The 11,074-nt window shown below is 45.3% G+C and overlaps 1 protein-coding gene across 4 annotated transcripts; it reads left to right on the forward strand.

Moving 5' to 3' along the window:
- The first annotated feature begins 585 nt into the window (after positions 1 to 585).
- BECN1 (beclin 1) lies at positions 586 to 10,891 on the forward strand. 4 transcript variants are annotated; one of them, XM_061175863.1, is made up of 13 exons: positions 586 to 678; positions 989 to 1,117; positions 3,328 to 3,395; positions 4,283 to 4,341; positions 4,794 to 4,862; positions 5,013 to 5,103; positions 5,210 to 5,346; positions 5,507 to 5,701; positions 6,602 to 6,748; positions 8,021 to 8,170; positions 8,682 to 8,742; positions 9,193 to 9,335; positions 10,076 to 10,891. In XM_061175863.1, the coding sequence occupies exons 2-13, from the start codon at positions 991 to 993 to the stop codon at positions 10,242 to 10,244; spliced, it is 1,416 nt and encodes a 471-aa protein (XP_061031846.1). In that variant the 5' UTR covers positions 586 to 678; positions 989 to 990; the 3' UTR covers positions 10,245 to 10,891. The 4 variants fall into 4 exon arrangements, with proteins under 4 accessions (XP_061031846.1, XP_061031843.1, XP_061031844.1 ...); XM_061175860.1 differs by lacking the exon at positions 4,794 to 4,862 and having other exon boundaries at positions 10,076 to 10,890; XM_061175861.1 differs by lacking the exons at positions 4,794 to 4,862; positions 8,682 to 8,742 and having other exon boundaries at positions 10,076 to 10,890.
- Positions 10,892 to 11,074: the final 183 nt, after the last annotated feature.

The following is an 11,074-nucleotide window of genomic DNA, read 5'->3' on the forward strand; positions in this document are numbered from 1 at the left end:
ACCCATCACTTATTAAGTAGTTCATTTCCCCACTGATTTGAAATACTATCTTTATCACATACTAAATCCCCCTGTACACTTGGTCTATTTTTGAACTCTATTCTGTTCCACTGATATTCCTGCACCAAAACAAAAATGGTTTAGTTTTATAATTTCATAATACGTTTCAATATCTGAAGTGTTCGGCTTTCCCTAATTATAATTGAAATTTTAAAATATAAAATGAAACAATAAAGTTTACCTCCTCACTTTCCCCTCTAAGTGTGTCTACCACTCTCTCGGGCGCCCAGCTCTCCCAACGGGAAACTTTAAAAACTAACACAGCAGTGAATAATGAAAGTGGCTCCGCTCTGAAGTGACAAATCTGAAGAAAAGTCACTGCATTAGAAAACGGGAGAGTGTCCTGACTCCCTCCCAACTCGGTCCTTCCACTGCCCCTCGCAACAACAGCCCGCCGGCCGACGCCTGCCGGGATTCCCAGCTCAGCCTCTAGAGGTGGCAGCCGGTCGGAAGCGAGTGGACCAGGATTGACTCCCAGAGCAGCTGCAGCCGTCGTGACGTCACGTCCGGTCACGGCGGAAGTCCTCCGCTGGCCGATCGGGAAGTAGCTGAAGGCTGGGCGATGGCAGTCCTGGAGGCCCCGCACCCGGACAGACCCGAGGCCACAGTGCCCCCGCGGTAGGCCGGACCAGGGTGGCGGGCTCCGAGTCCCGAGATGAAGAGCGTCGGGGGCTGAACCACTACCTTAGAAGGGAACCTGGGACCCCTCACGGCCCTTATTGCAGACCCTCCCTGACTTTGAGCTGTTAACTGCCTTTGCCGGGGCTGCCCCGGAAGCAGGTCCGCCTGGTATCCTACCGCTCCTGCAGAGAACGGTGCGGGCGGAGATTTTACCCCTTCACCATAATAGTTAGGCTGGTGGTAGCCCCGGGCCGGGGGTTCAAGGCCGCCGATTCTCCCTAACATCGTCTCCTTTCCACCGCCGTAGGGATGGAGGGGTCTAAGACATCCAGCAGCACCATGCAGGTGAGCTTCGTGTGTCAGCGCTGCAGCCAGCCCCTGAAACTGGACACGAGCTTCAAGATCCTGGACCGTGTCACCATCCAGGAGCTCACAGGTCAGCGAGACCCTTAGAGGGTGGTCAAGATCGTTGAAAGTGGGCAACTTTGGAGATGAAGGTCTTAAAGACTGCACATAGCTTGCCACAGACACGGCCTGTGAGCCCCAGAAGTCGCGTCGTCTCTCTGGCTTCTTGTTTTCTTATTGAGAACATAAAAGAATTTTGACACTGTGTGCTTCTGAGAGCTTTCTATAGCAAGGAAAGGTCCTTAGTTTTCTGCTTCTGTTGTTTCAGAGTAAAGGAATATGTACCTTTAAAAATAAACGGCAATTGTTGAGGACTTATATACCAAGTGCGTTACATGCATTACTTTTAACCCCTATGGAGTAGTACAGTTATACTCCCCTATGGAGTAGTAGTAAAATTATCATTTTATCCATGAGGAATTGAGGCTTAGAGAGGTTAAGTGACTCACCCAGTGGCCAACAGCTGATAAGTAGAGGAACAGAGTCTCAAAGTCCCAAGAAGTGAGATGAAGCTAGAAAAAAAGAAAAGACTGAATAGACAGTTAAAATAAGCTCATGGGTCTAGAGTCAACCTGCTTAGATTTAAATCCTGTCATTTACTAGCTGAATGACTTTTTGCAAGTTACTTCATCTCTCTTAACCCTGGTCTCTTGGTTTTCTTTATCTGTAAAATGTAAAACAATCTCAAGGTAGTTGTAAGGATCAAATATGACAGACCATAAATACTTAAGAATATGCTGGGGAAAAGTACTCAGTAAATATTAACTGTTATTATTAATACCTGATTTTTCTTCTCTGAGGGGAATTATCTCTTTAATATATTTTAAACTTTTTATTATGAAAAATTTCAAACATACAGTCAAGAGAATAGCATAGTGAACTCCCTTGTATCCATCATCCAGCTTCAACAGTTAGCTACATCCTGCCATTCTTGTTTTCTCTATGCCTCCATTCACCTCCCATCTCCACTCAGTTACTTTGCTCTTTACTTCCTTTTTTTTTTTTAAGGTAAATTGTCATGAATTGACAATTTTTAATTGTCAGGTTTTTTGGTTTTTGGCCACGCCATGCAGCATGTGGGATGTTAGTACCCCAACCAGGGCTGGAACCCGCACCCACTGCAGTGGAAGTGCGGAGTCTTAACCACTGGACCGCCGGAGAAGTCCCTAATTGTCAAGATTTATACATTACAAATCTTAGCTTTTTTTTTTTGGCTATGCCACACAGCCTGTGGGATGTGGGATCTTAGTTCCCCAACCAGGGATTGAATCTGGGCCCTTGGCAATGAGAGCGTGGAGTCCTAACCACTGGACCACCAGAGAATTCCCCTTAGCTGTATGTTTTTGACAAATGTATGCACTCATGTAACTTAGATTTCCATTGTGATGTAGAAAGCTTTCATCTTCCCAGAAAGTTCTCTCATGTTCCTTCCCACTTATTCTGAGGGAAAGGGGATATTAACTTTTGTTATGGAAAACTTCAAAGTTTATGATGAACCCCCATGTACTCATCACTGAGCTTCAACAATTATCCATACAGGGACTTCCCTGGTGGCGCAGTGGTTAAGAATCTGCCTGCCAATGTAGGGAACACGGGTTCGAGCCCTGGTCTGGGAAGATCCCACATGCCACGGAGCAACTAAGCCCGTGCGCCACAGCTACTGAGCCTGCGCTCTAGAGCCTGCGAACCACTACTGCTGAGCCCATGTGCAACAGCTACTGAAGCCCGCGTGCCTAGAGCCCATGCTCCGCAACAAGAGAAACCACTGCAATGAGAAGCCCGCGTGCCACAGCAAAGAATAGCCCCCGCTCGCCGCAACTAGAGAAAGCCCGCGTGCAGCAACGAAGACCCAACACAGCCAAAAATTAATTAATTAATTAATTAATTAAAATTATCCATCCATATTTAACCATGTTTTCATCTACAGCCCCATCCATTCCGTCCCACCCCAAATTATTTAGAAGCAAATCCCAAACATATAAATACCATAAATATTTTAGTAAGTATTTTTGAAAGGTAAGGTGTCTCTTTAAAGACATAATCATACCATTATACTGGAAAAAACTTAACAATCCCTTAATCCGATTTAATGGGTGTAAGGGAAAAAAGACAACAGATTCTTCTTTGTATAAATTATACTTTAAGAAAAAGGTGGAGGATATTTCTGATTCTTATACTGTCGTACATGCTTCTGCTCTGAGAAACTCTTTCTGAAAGCTTCGATATTTTCCTTGCTCTTAGCTCCATTACTTGCCACAGCCCAGGTGAAACCAGGAGAGACCCAGGAGGAAGAGGCTAACTCAGGAGAGGTATGAAAACACTGGAATGCGAAGTGGATTTCTGCAGGGTACTTGGTGCTCTTAGAGCCCCCAGATGTTTTGGATCTCTGGTTAACATGAGACATTCTGCATGATCAGGCCACTGTGGATCATTGGAGACACAGAAGTGCACCTGAGGTCACAGGGTTGCTGAATGAGGCATCCATTCAAAAATGTGAAGAGAGGCTCTTCTTTATTTGAAGTGGAATTATAAGCCATTATAGGTGGGAGATGGGATGACCTGGATACACAGGTCATCCCAGGGCATTCCTGGTTTACCTGGTGTTGTCCTAGCTAATTATTAATATCCACTCCTCTCTAGTCTCAAAAGTATCTTGGTTTGGACATTGAATTGTGTGATTACACTAGTTAGAAAGGGTTGTCAGTGTTAGAGAATGTGTAATTTTTTTAAACGTGATAACATGAGTGATAATTTTCATTGTCAGAGATCAATGTCATAAGATTTTGATCACATATAAATTATATCAAAGTATGGAAAACACAAAGTATCTACTTTGTTCTATGCCATGGTAAACTTCATTGCAGTCTGCTCTGGCTTTTTCCTTGTGCCATGATTTAGGGCATTCTCTCCCCTACCTTGACTGGTAAATGCAAATATAATAGAGTATAACATAGTTAGGAAATGCTGTTCCCCACAAAAAATCAAATGGGACTTGGGGTTTGTCTGTACCAAGGGTCCTTTCTTAGTGCAAGTATCCAAGGATTGGCTATATAACACCCATTTCTTAGGTCTCTGTGGTTTCTCAAGTCTTGTGGTTATCAATCAAGGGTAAAGCCAAATAGTTCTGAGGCCACTGGGGAAATAGATTCCACCTCTAAGCTGCCAGGATTCTAATGCTCTCTTATTTCCTCCCCAGGAGCCATTTATTGAAACTCGCCAGGATGGTGTCTCTCGCAGATTCATCCCCCCAGCCAGGTGCCTACTACTCCTCAGCCCCCTGTTCCTTGCCAAAGGCCAGTAGAATTTTAATTAAACCCAGAATTGAGACCTGGAGCCAGGTGATGAAGATGAATCATCACCTAGCCTTTTGGCTCTTCCAGAAAAGACATATTCCCTTATACCTGGCCCATCACTTTCCAGTATTGATTGAGTTTTTCCTGTAGCCATTCACACAGTGGGAAAGGACAATATCTCTCATGATGAAGAATTGAGAAAAGTTGAGAGCGTGATTGACTAATAAAAGAGATGGGCCCTTGAAAAGTTTTAAGGTAGCAAATGTTGTTAGATGTTCAGGTTCTTAGTTATTGATGCATGTGAAGGTGGCTGGCAAGGGGTGTAATATTAAGAAATGGTCTTTCCTGATTCTCCTTCCTTTTCTACTATAGACACACACATATCAGTTTTTGATGCCCCGTCTCCCCCCTTAGTCCATCCAGGCCAACCTTCGTGCTGAGTGTCCCTGTGGAAGACCAGCATGGCCTTCCCTTGGGAGAGAGGTACCCTTGGGAGGTCAGTCGGGCTAGGAGTGGGTATGTGCCTTGAGGCCCCTCAGCCGGTGCTTGAGAGTCTCTGCCACTGGCACTGCAGTAGGTGGAGGAGGCCTCTCTGCTCCCTCATGTGGCCCGTGGGCGGGGGGCTGTCTGCAGGATGATGTCTACAGAAAGTGCCAACAGCTTTACTCTGATCGGGGAGGCATCTGACGGTGGCACCATGGAGAACCTCAGCCGAAGACTGAAGGCAAGTCTGCCTCATTCTGGTGTCAGGCAGTGGGCCTGGCTGGTAGAGGGGGTGCCTGGGCAGGTAGCATGGGGCAGGCCCTACCCTGACTCTCCCACACTTCCAGGTCACTGGGGACCTTTTCGACATCATGTCAGGCCAGACAGATGTGGATCACCCACTGTGTGAGGAATGCACAGATACTCTTTTAGACCAGCTGGACACTCAGCTCAACGTCACTGAAAATGAGTGTCAGAACTACAAGTGAGTACCTCCAGAGCCTGGGCCCGGGAACGGAGCTCTGAATCTTAGAGCTCTCACTGCTCTGGGGCTGCGTGGCCCTTACCCAGGAGCTGTGCTCCACACAGATAAAAGGAATAACAGTTTCCCTCTGATAAGCTTTCCCTGCCTGTGTCCTTGGCAGACGCTGCTTGGAAATCTTAGAGCAAATGAATGAAGATGACAGCGAACAGCTCCAGATGGAGCTAAAGGAGCTGGCATTAGAGGAGGAGAGGCTGATCCAAGAGCTGGAAGATGTGGAAAAGAACCGTCAGATAGTGGCAGAAAATCTCGAGAAGGTCCAGGCTGAGGCTGAGAGGTTGGATCAGGAGGAAGCTCAGTGAGTGATCACCCCGTTCTTCTACCTTCCTGCCCTCAAGGCTCCAGGAGCGGAAATGGCTTCCAGCTGAATGTGTCTGATTAGTTTGTAAACAGCAGTGAGCTGTCATTCAGCAGCATGTCTGCTCTGGATCCTGCATATTGTTTCCAGGCCCTGTTTCTAGAGATTGGTTGGGAGGATTACGTATGAAGGGTCAGCATGATTAAGTGGCAAAAGCGTTGGTTAAACAGAGAGCCGAGAACCAGGCCTGTAGTCACAGCTCTGTCCTGTAGGGACCTGGGCTCGTTTGGCTGAGTCAGCCGCTGAACCCGGCATACTCCTCTGGAGAGATGAGCCTGTTGGCCCACGTTCCTTCTTTTCCAGCTCAGGAATTTCAGTGGTGCTCTTGACCTGAGAGAACCCTCTGTCTAGTGGAGGAGGCAGTGTCCACAGTAACTAAGGGTGGGCAAGTGAAAGACATTGAACAAAGTTGATTTTTCATGGGATAGTGTAACAAGTTCCATTAGAAATGATGTATACTAACCATTTAAAAGTCAATAAGGATATAGAGGTGAAGTGATAGACGCTCAATTATGGCCAATTCAGGGAAGAAACCACCATTGACTAACTCACCTTGTTTCTGGAAAAGATCAGAAATCCAAGAGGTGTCTGGTCCTGGTTTGGGAGAGTCCTGTTTTCCTCCCCGTTTTCCATATGGGCAGCTGGAATTTGAGACATTTCTGTCCCTCCCAGGCAAAACATCTAGGGCAAGTATGTTCCTGTGAGTGGGATCTTTGCCAAATGTAAAAGATGCTGTAACTAGAAGTGACCATAATCACTAGAAGAAATCATTAAGGGGGGTGGTGGGAGAGAAATTTTAGCCCCCAAACAGCCTTTCATGGTCACCTTGGCTGTTCACAGGTATCAAAGGGAATATAGTGAATTTAAACGACAACAGCTAGAACTGGATGATGAGCTGAAGAGTGTAGAAAACCAGATGCGTTACGCCCAGATGCAGCTGGACAAGCTGAAGAAAACCAACGTCTTTAACGCAACCTTCCACATTTGGTAATGAGGGTTGGAGGGTGAGGAGCGTCTGGGAAGCACCACGTACCTGGACGTTAGCTGCTGGCCGCTACGCCAGGGTGCCCACCTCCCACGGAATGGGGGTCTGTGTCATTTTCACCCCATCTAGGTTTCTTTCACTCCCTGTGACGGGATAGGCACAGTCAGGGGATTGGAATTCTAGAGCTTGGTGACTTCCATTCTTCCGAGGAAAGGGAAAGATTGGAGCTCTCCAGCTACGTGAAAATCTGGTCATCTGCCTGGTGCTGATTTCTTGCCCCCCGGGGTCATTTGTTTATTCATTTATTTGACATTTTATCCATTTCAAATGGTATCTTTTGAGCATCTACTGTGTGGTGGCACTGTGCTAAGCACTAGGAAGGCAGCAGCAAGCAATATACATTTTGCTTAGGCGAGATGGCTCGGTAACAGGCACTTGTAATGCAGTGTGGTCATGGTGAACCCTGGGTGCTGTGAGAACACATAAGGGCACTTTACCCAATTTGAGGAGGCTGCGTGGAACGATTCCCCCAGAGGAAGTTGATGTTTAAGCTGAGATATGGAGTATAGGTCTGCAGAGGAGGGGGGTTGTTCCTGGCAGAGAGAACATCATGTGCAAAGAAACAGAGGAAAGTGGGAGTGGTAATCTCCACTGAACTGAACGGAGCTTATTGTGACTGGAGATTGAGGGTGAAGCAGAGAACGACAGGATATGAAACTGGAGCGTTACCAATTCCTAAAGGATCTTGTAGGCCTCATTAAGGGATATGGACTTTGTCCAAAAGGCAGTGGGAGCCACTGAAGCATTTTAGTCAGGAAAGTGACATAAGTACAGTTGCATTTGTGAATGATGGCTTTACCTGTAATGTGAGAAATGACTTGGGGTAAGAGGGCAAGATTGTTGGTAAGGAAACTTGTCAGTAGGAATCTAAACAGGAGAGGGTAGAGTCGTAGCATTGAGTCTGAAGAGAAGTGGACAGATTTAAGAGGTTTAGGAGGTAGACTCAACAGAGCTTGGTGGTGTTGGGGGGAAGGGAGCTGAGAGAGAGAGCATTCAAGGATGATGCCCAGGTTTCTACTTTGGCGTCTGAGCAGCAGGGAGAAAGATGATGACTCACGTTTTAGACATGTATTTAAAGTACCAAGTAGGGCTTGGCTATATGAATCTGGAGATAAGGAGAGAGATTTATGCCAGGTTTTAGGTGAGAGCAGGAAATTTCAGAATTTGCTAAGTTTTAAATTCTGTCTGTATTTTTCCCTGCCCTTCTCCTGTAGGCACAGTGGACAGTTTGGCACAATCAATAACTTCAGACTGGGTCGCCTGCCCAGTGTCCCCGTGGAATGGAATGAGATCAACGCTGCTTGGGGCCAGACAGTGTTGCTGCTTCATGCCCTGGCCAATAAGATGGGCCTGAAATTTCAGAGGTAAGAAATGTAGTCCTTTCTTGAGTGTGGTGTTTCTGTGATATAATCTGTATCTCCCACCTGGTACTCTTGTCCACTATGGCAAGAGCCCTTGCTCCCAACGAACTGGGAGTATTCTGTCCATGGAGACTGTCTGCTTCTGGTTTTCCCCTCACCACAGGCCCTTTCCAATGATTGAGCAGTCCTTGAACTGCACGACCACAGCAGTGGTCCCCAACTTCCTGTCTCCATAACCTTAGTGTTCCTAAAGCTGTTTTTCAGTTTTTGTTTCTAAATCTAAACCAGGACATACATGCATCCATAAAAGGCCCCCAGATAATTATCTAATAAATGTAGTTTGTTCGGGAAACAAAACCTTTTAAACATGGAGCCCATGGGGAGGTGAGAGAGGAGTGGAAATAATAATAGAGGTCCTCGGGTAGCTGAAGACTGAAAATCACTGGGTTATAACATCCCAGTAATCACTTTAGGAGGAGTCCTGTATCCATCTCTGTCTGCATCTCCATTTTAGGTATCGACTTGTTCCCTATGGAAACCATTCGTATCTGGAGTCTCTGACAGACAAATCTAAGGTACCCAGGAAGGTCCATTTTCACTGGAATACAGAATCCTTGTACCTCCTAACGGAATGGTTTAGTTTTGATAATGGCATTATTTAGTTTCTTTCTTAGACTGAGATATCTCATGTTGAACCAATGTCTGGTTCAATGTCCTGTCTAGTTCAGGATTAGCTCTTTGGGGCCTGTAGAGAAAATTAAATTTTTACAGTTTGTTGAGAAGGGATATGGGCAGATCAGAGGAGAATGTGTGCACCAGGATGGGGAAGGCATCACTGGGCGGTAGATGTTTAATACATTTCCGCTGATGGTGAAACAGTTTCAGGTGCATTGTTATTTGCCCAAGGTTACTGTTGCCAGTGGAATACAGACATAACATGACTTGAGAGATGGATAGGATTGGGAACAATCTCCGGTAGCCTGTGTTAGGGCCACACCTATAGCCAGTTCTCTTTTCTCGGGCAGGAGCTGCCGCTGTACTGTTCTGGGGGGCTGCGGTTTTTCTGGGACAACAAGTTTGACCACGCAATGGTGGCTTTCCTGGACTGTGTGCAGCAGTTCAAAGAAGAGGTTGAGAAAGGCGAGACACGTTTTTGTCTTCCTTACAGGTCAGTATCCCCCGGTGCTGAATGAACCTAGAGTAGGACCAGAGTGAGCAGAATTGAAGGGACAGTAAGGATGGAGGCAAAACTAGTACACATAGTGGGAAAGCAGAAAATGGAGTAAGATCACATTGACACTGATGGGCAGAGACTGATCCAACACTGCAAACAGGACAGAATGTAACCACCTGGTCCCTGGAGAAAAAGAATGTTGACTTAGATGGTGTGGGGGATTTCCTTGGTGCAGAGCTCAAGCCTGCTCTCCAATTTCAGGGAGGTTTTTCCCTTACACCCTTGGAAATATACAGGAGTGCTTCCTTTGATCAAATTTTGTAGGAGCCCAGAGATGGATGGACACCTTAGTTAAGAGAGTAAGGCTGAGCTGCTTCCATCACCCCAAAACAAAGCATTTCTTTTCTTCTGCCTCCCTTCTCTCCCCATAAGTGAGGAATGCCTAGGAAAACAGTGAGGAGTACTGTAACCGTCACTTACCCTCTGCTCCAGGCTTCTCATCTGTTTGGGGGTGTGTCTTGTCCCTGTACTCCGCAATGACAATGAGGCTCTTGTGACAGCCTTCTTGATATTGGGCTTTCAAGCAAATCCAAAATACACTACCATTCCTTGCCAAGAGTTCTTTAGTAGATAAAATGACGTGAATGGTCCCATGATCAAGTCCCTGCCCATTTGCCTGAACTGACTTAACTCGGATCTCAGTTACTAATGAGTTCTGCTGTGTTCATTTGCAGGATGGATGTGGAGAAAGGCAAGATTGAAGACACAGGAGGCAGCGGTGGCTCCTATTCCATCAAAACCCAGTTTAACTCTGAGGAACAGTGGACAAAAGCTCTCAAGTTCATGCTGACGAATCTTAAGTGGGGTCTTGCTTGGGTATCCTCACAGTTTTATAACAAATGACTTTCTTTTTTCCTTAGGGGTTTGTTTGCCTTAAAGGCTTTAAATTTTGTTTTGTTTGCAAAAAAAAAAAAAAAAAAGGGTTAAATTAAATTCGGGTACTATTAAACAGCACATGTTTACAATACCAAAAAAGAAAAAAAATCCACAAAAGCCACTTTATTTTAAAATATAACAGATACTTTCCAGAGCTACAACATGCCATGTATAGTAACTGGCCTTTGTCACAGTTTTGACTCTTAACCCCATGCCTTCCTTTCCCTTTGTCCCTGCAAAACAACTAATTTAAGTTTGCTTTTTTTTTTTTTTAAACTGAGTTGAATTGAGATTGATGTGTTTTCACTGGATTTTATCTCTCTCAACTTCCTGCACTTAGAATATGAAATAGAAACTTTTGTCTCCACTGAGACTACAAGATGTGTGAGATGCACAGTTGGATAACGTGAGAAAATGACATGTAAGCTTTGGTCACTATGTGAGGTGATCAGAAGCTTGAAATTTAACACTTCTCACTTGGTTCTAGTACTGAATGCCTGCTCTGCTCTGTGTTAGAGATATGAAATTGTGTTTGATACTGTTTGAGACCTTATGGAGAGATTTAATTATTTGTAATAAAAGATTTACTGCAGTCTGATAACTGCCCAGAGGTGCACTGTTGGGTTTTTCTTTAACTAGAATAGAGTACTTTGTATTCTGGGAGAATTGAGTTCAAGTGCAGGTATGTGGAAAGTCTGTTGAAACATGTTTAGAGATGGGTGTTAGTTTTTTAAAAAGACTCTAATGAAAAGTAGACAGCTGTAGAGAAAGCCCTATTTGTGTAGCTCTCAGTAACA

Source organism: Eubalaena glacialis, chromosome 19 (genome assembly GCF_028564815.1).
Source record: "Eubalaena glacialis isolate mEubGla1 chromosome 19, mEubGla1.1.hap2.+ XY, whole genome shotgun sequence".
Taxonomy (NCBI): domain Eukaryota; kingdom Metazoa; phylum Chordata; class Mammalia; order Artiodactyla; family Balaenidae; genus Eubalaena; species Eubalaena glacialis.